The following is a 19,656-nucleotide window of genomic DNA, read 5'->3' as shown; positions in this document are numbered from 1 at the left end:
GATTACAGACCTATGCCAGTGCAGCCAGCTTATGTTTTGAATTTGTTTAAAAATTTTTTTGTGTGTGTGTGTGGTACTGGGGGTGGAACCCAGGGGCTTTTCTACCTCCAGGCTATACTCCCAGACCTATTTTATACTTTATTTGGAAACAGGGTCTCACTAAGTTGCTGAGAGCCTCACTAAGTAGCTGAGGTTGGCTTTGAATCTGTGCGATCCTCCTGTATCAGCCTCCCAAGCAAGGAGATTATAAATGTGTGCCACCACGGCTGGCTTCAAATTTGTTTTAATTTTTAAAAATGCAAAAAGAATGCCGGGCATGGTGGAGCACGCTTGTAATCCCAGTACTTGGGAGGCTGAGACAGGAGGATCGCACAGGTTCAAAGCCAGCCTCAGCTACTTAGTGAGGCTCTCAGCAACATAGTGAGACGCTGTTTCCAAAAATATATAAAATAGGTCTGAGAGTATAGCCCAGAGATAGAAAGCCTGGGTCCCATTCCCAGTACCAAAAGAAAAGTGAGAGGGCTGGGGGTATAGCTCACTGGCAGAATTCCCCTCTGTAAGATTATATGAGCGTGTGTGTCCCCCAGTCGCATAGAGACACGCCGAGATCTATAATCGGTCTTACGGATATCTTTATTCGTGGGAGATCGGCCTCCAGCCCCCGCGTGGCCGCGGGGGCCGGTGGCAGAGGAGAGCGTGTGTCCCTCCCTCTCGGGCTCCTCTCTGAACTCTGCACTCTCTTCTTCCGGGCCGGGAGGCCTGGTCCCCTCCGGAATCGCAGAGCTCCACCTCCTAGCTTCCGGCCCTGCCCCCTGTGGGGCCAGGGGGTGACTCACACCTTACACCCTCCCCTATAAAATGGCCCCACTCTCCCCCCCCAAAAAAAGAACACATATGCAGCAGTGAGTCTCTTTACTTTAATATCTGGAGTAAGGACATATGTTGCAATTTTTTCCATTCACATTGTTTATTAAAATCCCCGCACGATGTCTTCCTAATCATTGATTATGCAATGACGTGTGTGTGTGTGTGTGTGTGTGTGTGTGTGTGAAGTTCTGAGGCTCGAGTCCAGGCCTTGTGCATGCTACTTGCAATGTCTACTTTTTGTGTTCCAACAATGTTTACAGAATGGTGCTGGCCTGGGGATCCTCAGCACCTCCTCACAGGGCTCCCTGCAGGGAGGAAGAGGCACAAGAGAGAGAGCACTGTGTGGGGCCCCTGGCCGCCGGCTCTGCAGCCTGTGCAGCTTCCATATCCACCCAGGGCTGCCCGTCCCTACTGTGCGACGTCCACTCCTCACACAGTTACCAACGAGGCGCCATCTTTTCCCTTTCCACTCTAGAGAGGAAATCCAAACACTGACCGACAAGTGTCGAGAGCTGGAAGAAACTCAGAAAGAAGAACGCAGCGCCCCCGTGGAAGACCCTCCGGAGGTACGGCGTGGCCGTGGCCACATCCTCCCCCATAGGCCTGTCAGGCACGGTGCGACCGCCACAGTCTTCATGCCAAGTTCGTCCGTACTATGGTGTTGGCAGCCCGATACCCTGTTCCCGTGCACCCGGTTTCTGCGACTCGGGTAGTGTGTGTGAAGTCTGGGGCTATGGAGTAACCATGGTCAGTGAGTTGACTTCTCGGTCCAGGTTGGCTCTTACACATTGGGCTGATGAGAGGTCTTCCTCCACCTGGAGCGTGTGGGAAGCCAGCCGCACGGCCAGGGCGATCTGCCCTGGGGGTTCCACACCAGCCCTGCTGCAGGCAGGTCCAGAATGTGCCGCACCGTCGAGCGGGGCAGGTCTCTCTCCCTGTCCCTGAGCTGCAGCAAGGCTGGTGTTGAGTGCCTGTCTGGTGCGCATCTGGCAACTGGCCCTGGTGGCTTGTTAGATGGCAGCAGCCACAGGAGGCAGCCACAGCTGAGGCAGGCCGGGAGCTCTGAGGGTCCTTGGCCCTTCCCTTCCCCTGGGGCTCAGCAAGGTCAGCCTCTGTCCCCATTGGCCAGTGTTCCCTGAACCTGTGCTTTCTTTTGGTGTGTGTGTGTGTGTGTGTGTGTGTGTGTGTGTGTGTGTGTGTGAAACAATAACCACACACACACACACACACACACTCACGCACACTGGGGGTTGAGGATTGAACCCAGGGCATTCTACTTCTGAGCTATGTCCCCAGACTAGTTTTATTTTTACTTTGAAAAAGGCTCTCATTAAGTTGCTGAGGACCTTGCTAAGTTGCTAAGGCTGATCTCAAACCTGTGATCCTCCTATCTCAGCCTCCCAAGTACTGGGATTATAAGCATTCATCACTATATCTGGCTCACACACTTCTAACAGCTGGAAAGCACCCCCTCAATAGCCTTTTCACAATAAATGTTTTTGTTTGTGTGTGTTTTGTTTTGTTTCAGTATTGAGGATTGAAGTCAAGGGCATTCTACCCCTAAGCTATACCCCCAACCTTTTTTTTTTTATGATACAGGTGATTGACCCCAAAGGCATTCTATCTCCATGCTACATGCTACATGTCTAGCCCTTTTTATATTTTTCACTTTGAAACAAGGTCTCACTAGGTTGCTGAGGGTCTTGCTAAGTTTCTGAGGCTGGTCTTGAACTTGCCGTCCTCCTGCCTCAGCCTCCCAGGTACTGGGATGGATTATAGGTATGTGCCACAAAGCCCGCTCCTATTTTTTATTTTGAAACAGGGTCTCTTTAAGTTGCCCAGACTGCCCTCAAACTCGAGATTCTCCTGCCTCAGCCTCCCAAGTCTCTGGGATCACAGGTGTGCACCACTGCACCTGGCCCAATGAATGGATTATTCAGATGGCAGGTGTGATCTGATATCTGTACAAAAGAAAATGAAGGCGCTGGGGCTGTGGCTCAGTAGAACATCACTTGCCTAGCATGAGTACAGCCCTAGGTTCAATCCCAGTACCTCAAACAAAGAAAAGAAAAGCTTAGATTTAAAATCCTAAACCAGAAGCCAGGCATGGTGGTACATGCTTGTAATCCCAGCATTTGGGAGGCTGACACAGGAAGATCTGGGTTCATGGACAGCCTCAGTTACAACTTAGGCCCTTTGCAACTCAGTGAGACCTGTTTCAAAATAAAGAATAAAAAATAGGGCTGGGAGTGTAGCTCGGAGGTAGAATGCTCCTGGGTTCCATCCCCAAAACTGGAAAAAAAAAAAATACTAAACCAGGCATGGTAGCACATACCTATAATCCCAGTATTTGGGATTATAAAGAGGATTGGGATTAAGACAGGAAGATTGCAGGCTCGAGACCAGCCTCAGCAATTTAGTGAGCCCTCAACAACTTGACAAGACCTTGTTTCAGGTAAAAAAAAAAGGGGGCTGCTGGGCATGGTGGCATATGTCTGTAAAAGGGAGGCTGAGATAGGAGGATCACAGATTCAAGAACAGCCTCACCAAGTAATGAGAGTCTCATCAACCTAGTGAGACCCTGTTTCAAAATAAAAATAAGAAAAAGGACTAGGAAGTAGTTTGGAGGTAGCATGCCCCCGGGCTCAATCCCTAGTACCACAAGAAAGGGTAGTAGTTCAGAGGTGGAATCCCCCTGAGTTCAGTCACCAGGGCCACACAGACAAAATGGCCCACCTGTGGCTGAGCTCCCACTGAGGACCACGCTGCTCACCAGTGGTTTTGTCGGATGCGTGGTGAACAATATGGGTGCAGACTTTCCTCTGAATTAATAAAGCAGGCTGTGCTTATCACCTGCCACCCTGCCTGGTGATATCCTGCCTGGCTGCCTGATACTGATCTTCCCTACGCCAGCCCGTCTGTCTTCCACTTCCTGCAGGCCAGGGGAGAGCTCTGCCCACCCGCTCCCAGCAGCAGACACTCTCCGCAAGACTCTGAATCTGCCCCCAGGGAGGAGAGCTGCTCCCGACCCCCCTCCTCCTGCTCCGATGGGAGAAGAGAGGCTGCCGCCAGGACCCTGCAGGCCAGCTGGAAAGCCCATAAACACAAGGTGAGATTTCTGGAGAAGGCTGGGTGCTCTGCTCCAGCTGCAGAAAGCATCCCATTTATATTCCATCAACAAACCCTCGCCTTGGCTATGCTGGCGGCAGGCAGGGCCATTGGCGTGTAGGAAGACATAGGGAAGCTGGCAGGAGCGGCTGAGCATCCTGCAGCATGGTGGGTGTTGTGGAGGGGAGAGTGGCCCTGCTGCCTGTCTGGTGGCAGGAAAGGAGAGGAGAAAGGACGGGGCACCCCTCGGAAGGGCCACCTCTCAGCTTGCCCTTGGAGGGTGAGCAGGAGTCCATATTTTGCCACTCAGAAATAAAGACCTTAGGAATACTTAGGTCCATTGCTACAAATAAGCGTGGAGCCAGTTCTCTTTGGATTCTTCTTGGGAGGAGGCGGCTCAGAGGAGTGGTCCACCCAAGCAGGAGTATGAAAGGTCTGTCTCCATGGACGGCTCTGCAGCAAGCCCACCTGCAGATAACACCTGGATGCCTGGCCCCTCCACCTTGGCACAAAAGAGTCACGACTGTGCGAGGTTGGGGGCGGAGGAAGGGGGCACGCTCCTAGGCCCTGGGCGGCTCCGCGGCTCTCCAGGGGCAGTGGTATCCTCAGGTGGGCTAAATGCTCTTGAGGATCACCCAGTGTTAAAAAGTCACCACCTTGCCGGGCGTGGTGGCGCACGCTTGTAATCCCTGCGCTTGGGAGGCTGAGACAGGAGGACTGCGCAGGTTCGAAGCCAGCCTCAGCTATGTAGTGAGGCTCTCAGCAACTTAGTGAGACCCTGTTTCTAAATAACATACAAAATAGGACTGGGAGTGTAGCCCAAAGGTAGAAAAGCTCTGGGTTCCATCCCTAGCACCACGCACACACAAAAGTCACCACCTTTTCTTCCCTCGTTGAACCAACAAAACCTGTGGGGTTTCTCCCCCCTTGCATAGCACGAGACCTTAACAGGGGCTATGGGAGGGTTTCGTGTGTTTTTGGGTACTTAAGGTTGAACCCAGGGGCATTCTACCTCCACACTATACCCCTAGCCCTTTCTACTCTTTAAATTTTGAAGCCAATCTTACTCAGTTGCTAAGGTTGGTCTTGAACCTGCGATCCTCCTATCTCAGCTTCCCAATTACTGGGATTACAGGCAGCACCACTGAGGCTTTTGTAAACTTTTGTTCTTTCTCAAATTTTACTGAGAAAATTCTTCAGCCAGATGTGGCTCATGCCTATAATCCCAGGCTGAGACAGGAGAATCACAGCTTCAAGGACAGCCTCTGCCAGAGGTTGGACTCATCAACCTAGCGAGACCCTGTTTCAAAATAAAAAGAAAGTAGACCTGGAGTATAGTTTAGAGATAGAATGCTTCTGGGTTCACTCCCCAGTACAAAAAAAAGAAGATAGAAAAAATTCTTCAAATTCTATTGAAAAATTGAAAGAACTTAGTGTATTCAACAATATACTAATCTTGTCACCACCTTCATTTAATGATAGCTAATACTTAGTTGCTGGGCGTGGTGGCACATGCCTATAATCCTAGTACCTGGGAGGCTGAGAAGGAGAATTGCAGGTTTGAGGCCAACCCCAACAACTTAGCAAGACCTTGTTTCAAAATAAAAAATAAAAAGGGCTGGGAGAGCCAGGCCTGGTGGGAGCCTGAGACAGGAGGATCGCAGGTTCAAAGTCAGCCTCAGCAGCTTGGTTAGGCTCCCAGCAACTTAGACCCTTTTTCCAAATAAAATATGAAGTGGGTCTGGATATGTAGCATAGAGGTAGAATGTCCCTGGGTTCCATCCCTAGTACCACACACACACAAAAAAAAAAAACAACTGGGAGTAGCTCAGTAGAATGCACCTGAGTTCAATTCCCAGTACCCCCCAAAAAAGTAGTAGCATTTCTCCCCCCCCACCACCGCAGTATTGGAATTGAATGCTGCCCTGGGGGCATTCTACCTCCAAGCTACAACCCCAGCTCTACTTTTTATTCTTTATATTGAAACAGGGTCTCACTAAGTTGCAGAGGGCCTCACTACGTAGCTGAGGCTGCTCTCAAACCTGTGATCCTCCTGTCTCAGCCTCCCAAGTACTAAGATTACAAATATGCACCAGCACACCCAACTTGTAATATTTCCTTTCTGTATATTTAATTTTTTTCCTCCAGAACCATTTGGAAGTAAATTTTAGACATTATAAAACATTAGTACAAGCCAGGTGTGGTGAAGCACACTTATAATCCCAAGATTTGGGAGGATAAGATAGGAGGATAGCAGGTTCGTGGCCAGCCTCAGCTACTTAGTGAAGCTCTCTGCAACTTAGTGGGAACCTGTTTCAAAATAAGGAATAAAAGCCGGGCGTGGTGGCGCAGAGACAGGAGGATCGCACAGGTTCAAAGCCAGCCTCTGCTGGCTTAAGAGACCCTGTTTCCAAATAAAAATATAAAATAGGCCTGGGAGTGTAGTCTGGAGGTAGAAGGCCCCTGGGCTCCATCCCCAGTACCACCAAAAAAACAAACAAAATAAGGAATAAAAATAGGGCTGTGGTTATAGCTTGAAGGTAGAATGCCCCTGGATTCCATCCCTAGTCTCACACACACACACACACACACACGATTACAGGTGGGTATGATGGCGCACACCTGTAATCCCAGTACTTGGGCAGCTGAGACAGGAGGATCACAGGTCTATGACCAGCCTCAGCAACTTAGTGAGGCTCTCTGTAACTTAACGAGACTCTGTCTCAAAATAATTAATTACAAGCTGAGCAGAGTGAGTCACACCTGTAACCCTAGTCAGTCCTTGGGAGTCTGAGACAGGAGGACCCACAGGTTCAAGACCAGCTTCTGTGACAGACTCTCAGCAGCCAGGTGAGACCTTGTTTCAAAACAACAGCAACAAAAATGCAAACGACCTGGGGGATAGAATGCCTCTGGGGTCAACCCCCAATACCACAGCAGCATAAATCAATTTCAGGCATCATTATCTTTTATGTTCACATTGTCCTGGATGTGGCCACCGGCACCCCTTTGATCCAGCTGCCATGGTTTTTGTCTTGCTGAGCACACCCTTGCTTCCCCGCGCCTTCCTCTGCTGGACCGGTCCTTGCTGTGTCTGAGCCGCTGGGTTTCAGAAGCAGCTTCCCTGTCTGTTTTTCATCCTGCATTGACATGTAGCAGAGCCAAGGTCGAGGGATGGAAACTGTTGTGAAGAATCCATCCTTCCCACATTAATGCATTGTTTTATTTCTTTATTTCAGAAAGAAAAGGCTGTCCTAGACGAGGTAAGCAAGGTTAATCTCACCAGTTTCAAAATACCTGTTTTAGCCAGGTGTGGTGGCGCACGCTTGTAATCCCAGCATTTGGGAGGCTGAGACAGGAGGATCCGGGTTCACAGACAGCCTCAGCTACTTAGTGAGGCCATTTGCAATTCAGTGAGACCCTGTTTCAAAATAAATTTTAAAAAATAGGGCCGGGGGTGTAGCTCAGAGGTAGAAGGCCCCTGGGTTCCAGCCCCAGTACCGCAAAAAAAAATAAAAATAAAAATAATAATAATAGCTATCTTGACTTTGGAGTAAAGTAACTGAGGGGATATTTAAAGGCACATCAAGACCTATTTTTCAGAAAATCAAATCAGACCCCAGCATTAGGCTTAAAATAAGAAAGTACTAGAAGCATTAAATATTGACTAATTTTACACTTTCAAAATTCATTCATTCTTTCTTTCAACACACATTTACACTGGTCATCAGTTCTTTGAGGTGCAGAAACACCTGGGCACTGTAAATGAGTAGGTAAACGAGCATGTGGGTAAGGGCTGCCATCTTGCAGGCCAGGGGGTCCCTGCGAGGAGAGACAGAGGGAAGGAAGAGAAGGGCGACCTGGGCAGGAGAGCTAACAGGAGCTGGGAGCCACAGTTTGGAGAACCTGGCAGGGAGTAAGTGGGCCTGGCTGGTGGGGGCGTGGCTTTCAGGGTGTGGCTGGTGGGGAACCTGAGGGTGTGGCGGGGGAGTCTGGGGGCATGGCTGCCAGGCGGGCATGGGTGGGGGCGTGGCTGCCAGGCGGGCCTGGGTGGGGGCGTGGCTTGGATGGGAAGTCAGAGCTGCAGCTACAGGGTCGTGTTGGGCCCCGCCCACAAAAGCGGGTAGTTCTTAGCACTGTCCTTTTTTAGTGAGGTGCTAAATAAATAAAACTTCATCGAGCTCGTCTTGGAGGTCCCTCAGGCTTCCACCCTTCTCTCTGGCCCCTTTTGGGGTCAGGCCGCAGGGAAGGGCGCAGTTTCTAGCACCAAGGGCAGGCAGCCGCTGCAGGGCTCCCGACTGGCTTCTCTAAATGGGCCTCCAGCCCGCCAGCCCCCAGCGGCTGGGCTGAACATGGCTGCACCAGTCCCCACCCTTACCCTCACACAGTAGGCCCACAGGAGCTAGCTACTGACCAGGGGACCTGGTCCTGGACTTCACGGAGTCTGCAAGAAAGACAGACCGCAGATGAGGAGGGCAACAGGAGGCTGCAGTGCAAGACTGTGTGCATGGTCCATATCCAGCTCCCACAGGCATGGGCTCCCGCCACTAGCACGTCCCTCCAGCGCACCACGAGGGAGGTTTCCTACCCGCCACGTTGCTTGTCCTCAGCCTTGGGCATCTTGGTGCCACCTCAGGCGCCATCTCTGTGCCCAGTCCCTGGCCTCTCCATGCCCGGAGCTGCTCACTCACATGCTCCTGTGCATGAGCCACCCTGGGGTCCCACCTCCGTCCTTGCCAACCTTCTGGCCTTCTCTCCCATCTTTCATTACTTCCACTGCACCCTCATACCCATGGCTCTGGGGTCGTCATGACACCCCAGCCATCCCCGCACCCGCTGTGCCTCAGCATGGTCCAGGGCCATCACTCCTGTCCCCAGCCCCATTGCACGTCTCTGCCCCCCACCTCCCACCCTAGGGCACAGTGGCTCACACCTGTAATCCCAGTACTTGGAAGGCTGAGAAAGGAGGATTGCAGGTTCAAGGCTAGCATGCATAACTTAGTAAGACCCTGTTTCAAATTTTAAAAACAGGGCTGAAGCCGGATGTGGTGGAGAACGCTTATAATCCCCACACTTGGGAGGCGGAGACAGGAGGATGGCACAGGTTTGAAGCCAGCCTCAGCTACTTAGCGAGGCTCTCAGCAACTTAGTGAGACCCTGTTTCCAAATAAAATATAAAATAAGTCTGGGAGTATAGCCTGAAGTACAAAGCCCCTGAGTTCCACCCCCAGTACCTCAAAAAAAATAAAAATAAAAATAAAATAAACAGGGCTGAGGGTATAGTTCAGAGTTAGAAATGTCCCTGGGTTCAATCACCAGTGCTACAAAATAAAAAAATAAAAGTGAGTCACCTATGACCTGAATCCTGTCCAGGGTCCTTCATCAGTTCATCCCCTACCTTCAGCTGGTGAAACCCTGATGTTATACCTAGCTGTCGCCCAGCCTCTGCCCTCTGCCCTCAGCTTCCTACTCCACTGAGAAAGAGAAGTGGTCAGGAGACCTCCGGCTACAGTGGCCACCTCCCAGCCTTGGATGGCCAGGATAAAAAACTGAACAGTAGCTGGGCATGGCGGAGCACACCAGTAACCTTAGTACTTGGGAAGCTGAGATGAGGATCACAGGTTCAAGACGAGCCTCAGCAACATCACAAGACCCTCAGCGACCCAGTGAAACCTGCTTCAAAATAAAAAATAAAAGCCAGGCATTGTAATCCCAGTACTTGGGAGGCTTAAACAGGAGGATCACAGGTTCAAAGCCAGCCTTGGCAACTTTTAAGGCTCTCAGCAACCTAGTGAGACCCTGTTTCCAAATGAAAAATTAAAAAAAATCAGACTGGGGGTGTAGCTCAGAGGTAGAATGCCTCTGGGTTCAACCCCCAGTACCAAAAAATTAAAAAAGGACTGGGGGCGCCGGGCGTGGTGGCGCACGCTTGTAATCCCCACGCTTGGGAGGCAGAGACAGGAGGATCGCGCAGGTTCGAAGCCAGGAGCGTGCGCTGGCTTAAGAGACCCTGTTTCCAAATAAAAATACAAAATAGGTGTCTGGGAGTGGAGCCCGAAGGTAGAAGGGCTTCCAGGAACCCAGTACAAAAAAAAAAAAAAAAAAAAAAAAGGACTGGGGGCATAGCTCGGAGGTAGAATGCTCCTGGGTTCAATCCCCAGTACCAAAATAAATAAATAAATAAACAAAGCTGAACAGTAGCCAGCGCTGTTGAGGAGGTGGCACCTTCGTACCTGTCGGTAGGAATGTTATGTGATGTTGCTGCTGTGGGGACCAGTCGGTAGCTCCTCAAAAAGTTCTGCAAGGAGGTACCGCTGCCCCAGCAGCTCTCCTCCTAGCAGAGCCCGAGAAACTGGAAAGAGCTGAGCCTGAAAGCTCCCAGCAGCCCTGTTCAGGCAGAGACCACCCCTGGGTGGAGAAGCAGTGCTGCCTGTCCACACGATGGGTATTATCCAGCCATAAAAGGGACTAACGTAGATGAACCTTGAAAGTGTTATCCTACCTGAGAGAAGCTAGGGAAAGGCCACTTGTGTGACTCAGAACAAGTGACCATGGAGACGGAGGGGTCAGTGGTTGCCAGGGGCAGGGACAGTGTGAGACGGGGACAGTGTAGATGGCTGCTGGCCCAGGATTTCCATTTGGAGTGATGAAAAAGATCTAGAAGGATAGTGGTGATGGTTGCATAACACAGTGAATGGAATTAACAGCACTGACTTGTGTATCATAAAATAGGCCTGGGTGGGCATGCCGATGCATACCTGTAATCCCAGTCCTTGGGAGGCTGAGACAGGAGATTCACAGGCTTGAGGCCAGCCTCAGCAACTTAGCAAGCCCCTGATTCCAAATACAAAGCACTGCGAATATATCTCAAAGGGATAATATCCCTGGGTCTAATCCCCAGTACCAAAAAAAAAAAAAGGCCAACCTGGCATGGTAGCACATACCTGTAATCCCAGTCCTTGGGAGGCTGAGACAGGAGGGTCGCAGGTTCAAGGCTAGCCTCAGCAACTTAGCCAAGGCCCTGCTTCAAAATAAAAAGGGCTGGAGGTGTGACTTGGAGATAGAATGCCCCTCGGTTCAGTCCCAGTGCCAAAAAGAAAGTGGTGCCACCACTTACCTACTTGACCAGAATCGGGCATTGAGATTTTGCTCTCCCTCTCCCCCTTCTCTTCCTCTTCCCTCCCTCCCCACCCCCCCTCACTAAATTGCTAAGGGTGGCATTGAACCCACAGTTCTGTGGAACAGAGTCTCACTAGGTTGCCACAAGTCTCACTCCATTGCTGAGGCTGGCCTTGAACCTGTGATCCCCCTGTCTCAGCTTCACAGGTACTGGGATTACAGGCATGTGCCACCACACCTGGCAGGAAGACATTTTTAAATCTTAGCTAGGGCCACTCCATATTGTCTTCCAGCCTTAGAACACTTAGAATAAGTCCAGAGTCCCCCTGATCACACAACGTCCCTGCAGCCTTCCTCCCCAGTGCATCCCGGCTGTAAGCTTTGTGTCCTCTTAGAGCCTTTCCTGAGCCCCTCGCTCCCACCCCATGCCTGGCTGAGCTTTCTTCATAGCGTGGGAAAATGACACTTGGCTATTGTTATTTTTTTTTTCCCCGCTACTGGGGATGGAATCAGGGCATTTAGCTCTGAGCTACACCCCCAGCCTTATTTTTTATTCTTTATTTTGAAACAGGGTCTCACTGAGTTGCAGAGGGCCTCACTAAGTAGCTGAGGCTGTCCGCGAACCGCGATCCTCCAGGTCTCAGCCTCCCGAATGCTGGGATTACAAGCATGCGCCACCACGCCCGGCTGGTTATTGTTATTATTGCTTGTCTCTCCCTTTCGGATGTAAGCTCTCTACAGGCAGGGCCCATCTTTCTTTTCACCACTATATCCCCAGTTCCTAGAACTGTGCCCAGCAGGTGTTAGGACTCAGTGCGTATCTTTTAAGGGATGATCATGGGACGCATACATCTATAATCCAGGCATGTGCTATCATCCTGTCCCCCTTTTCTCTCCCAATACCCCTCGGTTTCTGCATCTCGGGTAAAGGTGATGATAAGGTCTCATCTCCGGGGCTGCTGCGAGGGCAGAATTTGGCTCTGTGCAAGGTGGGGGCTCCCGCCTCCCTTCCCAGCAGTCTTTGGAGCAACCATCACCCTCCAGCCAGTGCAGTTACTCTGTGACTAGCTGGAACTTTCCTATGAACCTCCTGGGCCAGGATAAATACTCATTGGGTTTTGTTGGTTTGTTGGTTTGTTTTGGGGTTTGGGGGTTTTTTTTGTTTTGTTTTTGTTTTTGTTTTTTTGGTACTGGGGATATCCAGGGGCATTCTACCTCCGAGCCACAACTCAACCCTTTTTTATTTATTTGTTTTTTTTGTTTTGAAACAGGGTCTTGCTAAGTAGCTGAGGCTGTCCTTGAACCTGCGATTCTCCTTTCTCAGCCTCCCCAACGCTAGGATTACAGTTGTGCACCACCATACCTGGCTGTTGGGGGGAGAGAGTCACTAAGGATTGGACCCAGGATTAATCTGTCTATGAACTACACCCTCGGCATTTTTTTCTTTCTAATCTTAAGACAGGTTCTCATTAAGTTGCTGGAACTGGGTGCCAGCCCGCCCCTCAGGCCTCGCCCCGCGCTCGGCGCCGTCGCTCTCAGTGGTGGTTTCCCCTTCCTGCCTGGGCAGCCGGCCTTTGCTGTGCTTCTTTCCTCTCCCCATGTGGATGACATTTCCCTAACTTGCTTTAAGGAAAAGCAAGTCCTGTCCTTTTCTGACAGTCCTAATGGAAATGTCTAGACCTCAGCTCAGGTCGGATCAGGGCTCAGAGTGCTTGCTTGTCCGTCTCCTCAAGTGTTTTGAGAGCAGCAAGTCCTCCGTCAAACTGTGATGGTTTTAACCCAAGCAAGAGATAAGCTCATTCTAAAGGGAGTGCTTCCCTAAAATACAGAGCGTCGATTTCAGACCTTGTGGGATATCCAAGCACATTTCTTAAAAAGACCCCCAAGAGCAGGGCATGGTGGTGCGTGCCTTTAATCCCGACACTTGGGAGGCTGAGACAGGGGGATCAAAGGTTTGAGGCAAGCCTCAGCAACTTAGCTAGGCTTTCAGCAATTTAGCAACACCTGTTTCCAAATAAAAAATAAAATAGAGCTGGGATGTATTTGGGACATAGAACATCCCTGGGTTCAATCCCCAACACCACCAAAAATAAAAATAAAAAGCCGGGCGTGGTGGCGCACACTAGTAATCCCTGCGCTTGGGAGGCAAAGACAGGAGGATCATGCAGGTTCGAAGCCAGCCTCGCTGGCTTAAGAGACCCTATTTCCAAATAAAAATATAAAATAGGTCTGGGAGTGTAACCTGGAGGTAGAAGGGCTTCCAGGAACCCCAGTACCACCAAAATTAAAAAATTTAAAAAAAAATTTTAAATATCACCAAGGGCCAGGGGCAGTGGGGCATGCCTGTAATCTAAGTCCTTGGGAAGCTGAAATAGGATTGAAAGTTTGAGTCTGGCATGTGGTAACTTTGCGGGACCTTATTTGAAAAATAAAAAGGCTAGGTGGAGTGGGGCATATCTGTAATCCCAGGTACTGGGTTTGGACAGGAGGATTGCAGATTCAGGGCCAGGCTCAGGAATTTAGCAAGACCCTCAGTAACTTAGCAAGATCCTGTTTCAAAGTAAAATTAAAAGGGGTTTGAGGTAGAGCTCAGAGGTAGAACACCCCTGGGTTTAGTCCCCAGTACTAAAAAGAAAAACAAAAACTGCCTAGGAGTAAGGTCAAAGGATAAATAATTCTATGATGATTGTTCTAGAGAATTTGCTATACCGTTTGTGTGTTTTTGTTGTTGTTTTGGTTTGGGTTTTTTGGGTTGTTTGTTTGTTTGTTTGTTTTGGTGGTACTGGGGATTGAACCCAGAGTCATTGTACCTTCAAGCTACACCCTCAGTCCATTTTATTTCTTATTTGGAAACGGGGTCTCACTAGCTTGATGAGTCTCGCTCACTACTTGTGGAGGCTGTCTTCAAACCTGCAATCCTCCTGTCTCAACCTCCCTAATACTGGGATTACAGATGTGCGCCACAACTCCTGGCTTTTATTCTTATTTTGAAACAGAGTCTCACTAGATTGATGAGAGTCTCACTACTTGCTGAGGCTGTCCTTGAACCTGCGATCCTCCGGTCTCAGCCTCCCAAGTACAGAGATTACAGGCACGTGCCACTATGCCCAGCAACCTTTCATGATTTTAGAAGATGTGTGTAATGAAAAGTAGATGAAACAGAATAATCTTTCCCCACATGGAATCATCCCTGCGTGGATGGCATTAGCTTGAAGTGTGATTGTGTTTAGCAGCTGATTCATCTCTTTTCCTCAATTCTACTTGCTGGGGCACCAGCTCCTGCACCTTTTCTCCCAAGGGGGTGATGCACCTCTCCCCTTGGGGGTTGAGGGGGAAAGAGGAGGTTCCCTGAGATGTTCCTGCAGTTATGCTCTGGGGCCAGACGGAGTTTTCTCTGTGTTCCAGCTTTTCCTTCCAGCATCTCCCTTAATCCCTACCACCATCTTCCAGAGAAGTTAAGAGCCACGTTCCTCTCCCTTTTTCTCTCCCTGCCAGGCGGCTGGCATAATTCAGGCGGCTTTAAGGGGACATCTAGCAAGAACGAGGTTGTTATCAAGCAGAGCATGCACCTTGGACTCTCCCGGCCTGCTGGGCTCTACAGACCAGGTACCTGATGCCCCTCGTCCACTGCCTCTCCCACGCCGTAAGCCACGGGGGCGCAGGGCACTGACAGCCTGGCGCCTGCCTTGTGCCATGCACTCCGTCCATGGCCGTGCGGGCCCACGGTAGCTCCTCTGTGCGGGCCCACGGTAGCTCCTCTGCACAGGCCCGGGTGGACTTGGCCTAGAGACCACATCATTTGGAGCTATAGAATCAAGCAGCACACCTGGCTTTCAGTAAAACCACATGCCGAAAAGCTAGTGAAGACTCATGCTCTCTCCAGGCACAGAGGCACATGCCTGTAATCCCAGGATTTGGGAGGCTGAGACAGGAGGTTCAGAGGTTGGCAGCCAGCTTCCGCAACTTAGCAAGTCCTTGTTTCAGAATATAAAAATAGATCTGGTAGTGTAGCTCAAAGGTAGAAGGGCCCAGGTTCAATCCATAGTACCACACACACACAAAAAAAAAAATTCATGTTCTTGTCAGGTACAGTGGTACACGCCTGTCATCCCAGTATAGAGAGATTGAGACCAGTCTCAGCAACTTAGACAAACCCTCAGAAACTTAGTGAAGAACCTCTTTAAAAATAAAAAGTAAGCCGGGCGTGGTGGCGCACGCTTGTAATCCCCGCGCTTGGGAGGCGGAGACAGGAGGATCACACAGGTTCGAAGCCAGCCACACTGGCTTAAGAGACCCTGTTTCCAAATAAAAAATAAAGTAAGCTGGGTGTGGTGGCGCACGCTTGTAATCCCAGCATTCAGGAGGCTGAGACCTGAGGATCATGGTTCGCGGACAGCCTCAGCTACTTAGGCCCTCTGCAACTCACTGAGACCCGGTTTCAAAATAAAGAATAAAAATAATAGGGCAGAGGGTATAGCTCAGAGGTCAAATGCCCCTGGGTTACATCCCCAGACCCGCAAAATAAATAATTAATTAATTTAAAAGTATAAAAATAGGTCTGGGAGTGTAGCCCGGAGGTAGAAGGGTTTCCAGGAACCCTAGTACCACCAAAAAAAAAAAAAAACAAATAAAATTATATAAAATAAATAAATAAATAAAAAGTAAAAAGGGCTGGGAGTGTAGCTTAAAGATAGAATGCCCCTAGGTTTACTAGTACAAACAAAAAAAATTCATGTGCTCTCTCTGCATCCTCCTCAGTAAAGAAGAGATGCTTATTTTACATTTTTTATTTTTCAGGAGGCATACTGAAGAGTGAACCCAGGGGCATTCTACCTGTGCTACACCCCCAGCCCTTTTTTTAGGGGGAGGCAGCTGGGGAATGAACTCAGGCATGTTCTACCCGAGTGCTGCACACTCAGCTGGGCCGGCAGCGGGTTGCTAAACAGTATCTTCTCCGTTGTCATACCCTGCAGAGCTCAGCCACATCCCGTGTCCCAAGCCCCGCCGTCCAGGCCAAGGACAGTGTGGAGCAAGAGGAGGCCATCACCATCATCCAGTCTGTCTTGCGGGGACACCTGGCACGGTCCAGGATCAGGTGAGCGGGGCCACAAGCACACCTCTGGGCTGGTCACAGGGGAGAGCTCAGCCTACAACACCAGGAACAGGGTGCAGGGCAGCAAGCTGGTCCTCCCAAGTCAGGACCTGGCGTGTAGCCATAGTAAGGGTTAAGCCTTTAGGGCTGGGTGTGGAGACGTGACTATAATCCCAGTCCTTAGGCTGAGAAAGGTTTGAAGCCAGCCTTAGCAATTTAGCAAGACCTTGTTTCAAACTAAAAAATAAGTCGGGCATGGTGGCAAATCGGTGTAACCCCAGTACTTGGGAGGCTAAGACAGGAGGATCACAAGTTCAAAGCCAGCATCAGCAATTTAGTGAGGCTTTCTACAACTTGGTGAGACCCTGTTTCAAAATTTAAAAAAATAAAAAAAATAAAAAAATAAAGTAAAAATCAGGCTGGGGATGTAGCCTAGAGTTAGGAGGTCCCTGGGGTCCATCCCCAATACCACGAAAAAAATAAAAAGGATTAGAGGGATAGCCCAAAGGTAGAATGCTCCTGGGTTCAGTCCCCATTACCAAAAGTAAATATATAACACCTGCACAGCTGACCTGGCGTGTGCCGCAGGGCAAGGCAGTCCAGGCCAAGAAGTCTGCGCCCCCAACGTCAGACTCAGCTGGAGCTTGCTTCCTCTCTTCCAGCGCTACCAGCCAAAGAATGGCCACCGCCACGTCTAGCAGGAGAGCTTCCGCAGCTGTGCGCCCAGAAGCCTTCCCACTCTCCCTCGAAGCTGCTCCAGGTAACGTCCCACATTTAATTCAGACACAAGAGGCAGCAGCCCCTAAGAGTCCTGCCTTGCAGGCAGCTCGGTCGTGTGAGGGAGGAGGCGAGGGCGGTTTGTCCTGCTGCTGCCTCCTCCAAACGAGTCAAGCTGGTGCCAGGAAGACCCTCCACCAGCTTCCTCCCTCGCCTCGGCTGGGGCTCCAGCCAGGGCTTCTAGCTCAGCTGTGACGGACAGTTCTGGTGTCCACAAATCCCTGTGGGCTGGGCCGCACCTGCGTAGCTCCTTGAGCCCCTGTCCGGCTGGTTTCCCTCCCCTGGGCTGGCGTTCTGTGCCTTCCTTTTCTTCCCTCCTTCCTAGTATTTCCTTCCCTGCTCCAGTAAAGGTCAGAAGCACTGGGGAGGGTCTGGACACCTGCCGCTGCCCCATCCACGCACTCTGAGGGTGGCCCCACCGCCCCCGCCTCGCTCTGGCCTCATCCTCCTGAGTGCAGAGTGGAGAGCTGGCGGCCCATGGGGAGGGAGGGTCCTGTGACTGTGTTCAGCTCCTCCCCGCCTTCCTCCGCACCTGCAGAGGCCTTACATGTGGGCGTGGCCCGCAGGGCTGCACTGTTGGACGCCCTGGCACAGGGAAGTCTCCTGCTGACTCCCAGGTCTCCAAAGTGCAATCAGGAAGGACGGGCAGGGCAGGGCAGAGCACTTGCTGTGAAGGACAAGCAGGTGGTGGTGCTAGGCGGGCGATGGGTGCCACCCAGGCCTTAAGCCCGTGGGGGTCCAATTTGCATGTCCCTTCAGGTGAGGATAGTGAAGTCAGAGGTGGGGAGGCCACGGAGGATGAGTCAGGAGAGCCTGCATGCCCTCAGCCCCGCTCTGGTAAGTGTGGGGCAGTGGCGGGCGGGGGTGGCCTTCCCAAGCCATCGCCCTCCAGTGATGACAGCAGTCACACTTAAGGACAAGGCCGTGGCTCAAGCATGGGCATCCTGCACGCCTTCAGCCTGGCCGGGCTGGGTGGGCGTGACCCTCCTTTCCCAGGGGCCAGTTAGGAGCTGTATCTTGGAGAATTCAAGCTAAGAATTTCACTCCAAGAGCCAGGTGCAGGGGGCGCATGCCTGTAATCCCACTACATGGGAGGCTGAGGCAGGAGGACAGCAGATTCAAGCCCAGCCTCAGCAACTCAACCAGACCTTCAGGAACTTAGTAAGACCCTATCTCAAAGTAAAAAAAAAAAAAAAAAAAAAAAAGAAAGGGCTGGGAGTGTTGCTCAGAGGTAAAGTGCTCCCTGTGTTCAATTCCCCATACCCCTCTCCCCAAAAAAGAAAAGAATTTCCACAGTTAGCTTGGAAATCATGCCTGAAATTACACATTTTCCGCTTTAGGCTTTTTTTTTTTTTTTTTTTTTTTTTTTTTACCCTAGCTTTGTCAGAGCTAGAAAACTTTGAACTTTGATATTCTCTCCAAAACCTCCATCTGCAAAGCTCAGTGAGCAAAGATCAGCAGCCCTGGGGTTTCAAGGAAAGAGCCGAGGCTTTGACGCCAAAGCCTCGCCAGGCCCTGAGCCCCCGGCGCCCACAGGGCTTTAAATTGTCCTCCAAAAGCCCGCTTGATGCTGATTCACCAGACTCCGTGCTTGGTGACCTTCAGCTTATTTGATCGGCCAACGTGCTTGTTCATGCTGCCCTTTCCTCCTCCTGCTAAGCGGAAGGGCCGTGGGAGCGGCGGGTTGATCCACCTGTCCAAAAGCAGGCTCACGGCCCGCGCTGCCCTCACACCTCCCTCCCCGTCGCAGGAAGCACAAAGCCAGCCCTCGTGTGGCCTGACTGTGTTTAAAGAAAAAAATGAAGATAACCTTGTTTTGAATTTCATAAGTTTGCATTTTCATATTAATTTTCTTTAAAGTTGCAGGAAAAAAGAGCTGACACCGTCACATTATCTGCTGCATAGTCCGGTCGTCATTTCCTTCCCGTTTTCAAATCTCATGTCAGGGCATGGTTGCTTTTTCTCCCTCTTTTTTTTATCTTCTTTTTTTATGGGTACTGGGGATTGAACCCAGGGACGCTGTACCTCTGAGCTACATACCCCAGCCCTTTTTATTTTGAAACAGGGTCTTGCTAGGTTGAAGAGGGCCTCACTGAGCTGCTGAGACTGGCTTCGAGCCTGTGATCCCCCTCCCTGTCTCAGGCTCCCAAGTAGTGGAATTATGAATTACAGGGAAGTACCACCACACCCAGCTTTTTTTTGTTTTCAGTTCTGGGGATGGAACCCAGGGGCATTCTACCTCCAAGCCATACCCCCAGCCCTATTTTTTATTTTTTATTCTTTATTTTGAAACAGGATCTCACTGAGTTACAGAGACCCTCACTAAGTAGCTGAGGCTGGCCTTGAACCTGCTCTCCTCCTGTTTCAGCCTCCCAAGTATTGGGGTTAGGAGTGTGCACCACCACACCCAGCTTCATCTTTTGTGTCTGTGTGTGGAACCGGGGATTGGACCCAGGGGCTTTCTACCTCCAAGCTACATCCCTAGCCCTATTCTTTATTCTTTATTTTGAAACAGGTCTCACTAAGTTGCTGAGGACCTCACTAAGTGGCTGAGGCTGGCCTTGAGCCTGTGATCCTTCTGTCTCAGTTTCCCAAGTACTGGGATTACAAGTGTATATACCACCACACCTGGCTTTCTCTCATCTTTAGAAGCAGTGCCCTCAGAGCTGGGCGCTAAATTGCTAAGCCTGACC

The 19,656-nt window shown here is 50.6% G+C and overlaps 1 protein-coding gene across 1 annotated transcript in view; it reads left to right on the top strand.

Moving 5' to 3' along the window:
- Nucleotides 1-19,656, top strand: part of IQCE (IQ motif containing E) — a gene marked incomplete at its 5' end in the record, with an annotated part of 55,045 nt that overhangs the window by 33,886 nt on the left and 1,503 nt on the right. Inside the window, 10 exons of the mRNA XM_080703819.1 lie at nt 1,343-1,433; nt 1,478-1,576; nt 3,806-3,976; nt 7,215-7,238; nt 8,214-8,362; nt 14,513-14,700; nt 14,743-14,843; nt 16,068-16,189; nt 16,849-16,946; nt 17,723-17,800. Of these exons, the coding sequence (XP_080559945.1) occupies nt 1,343-1,433; nt 1,478-1,576; nt 3,806-3,976; nt 7,215-7,238; nt 8,214-8,362; nt 14,513-14,700; nt 14,743-14,843; nt 16,068-16,189; nt 16,849-16,946; nt 17,723-17,800 (1,121 nt within the window). The remainder of the gene's footprint in view (nt 1-1,342; nt 1,434-1,477; nt 1,577-3,805; nt 3,977-7,214; nt 7,239-8,213; nt 8,363-14,512; nt 14,701-14,742; nt 14,844-16,067; nt 16,190-16,848; nt 16,947-17,722; nt 17,801-19,656) is intronic.

Source organism: Muscardinus avellanarius, assembly GCF_963383645.1.
Source record: "Muscardinus avellanarius genome assembly, chromosome: 10".
NCBI lineage: Eukaryota > Metazoa > Chordata > Mammalia > Rodentia > Gliridae > Muscardinus > Muscardinus avellanarius.
The sequence above is the reverse complement of the archived record's forward strand: the minus strand, read 5'-3'. Positions and strand labels throughout refer to the sequence as shown.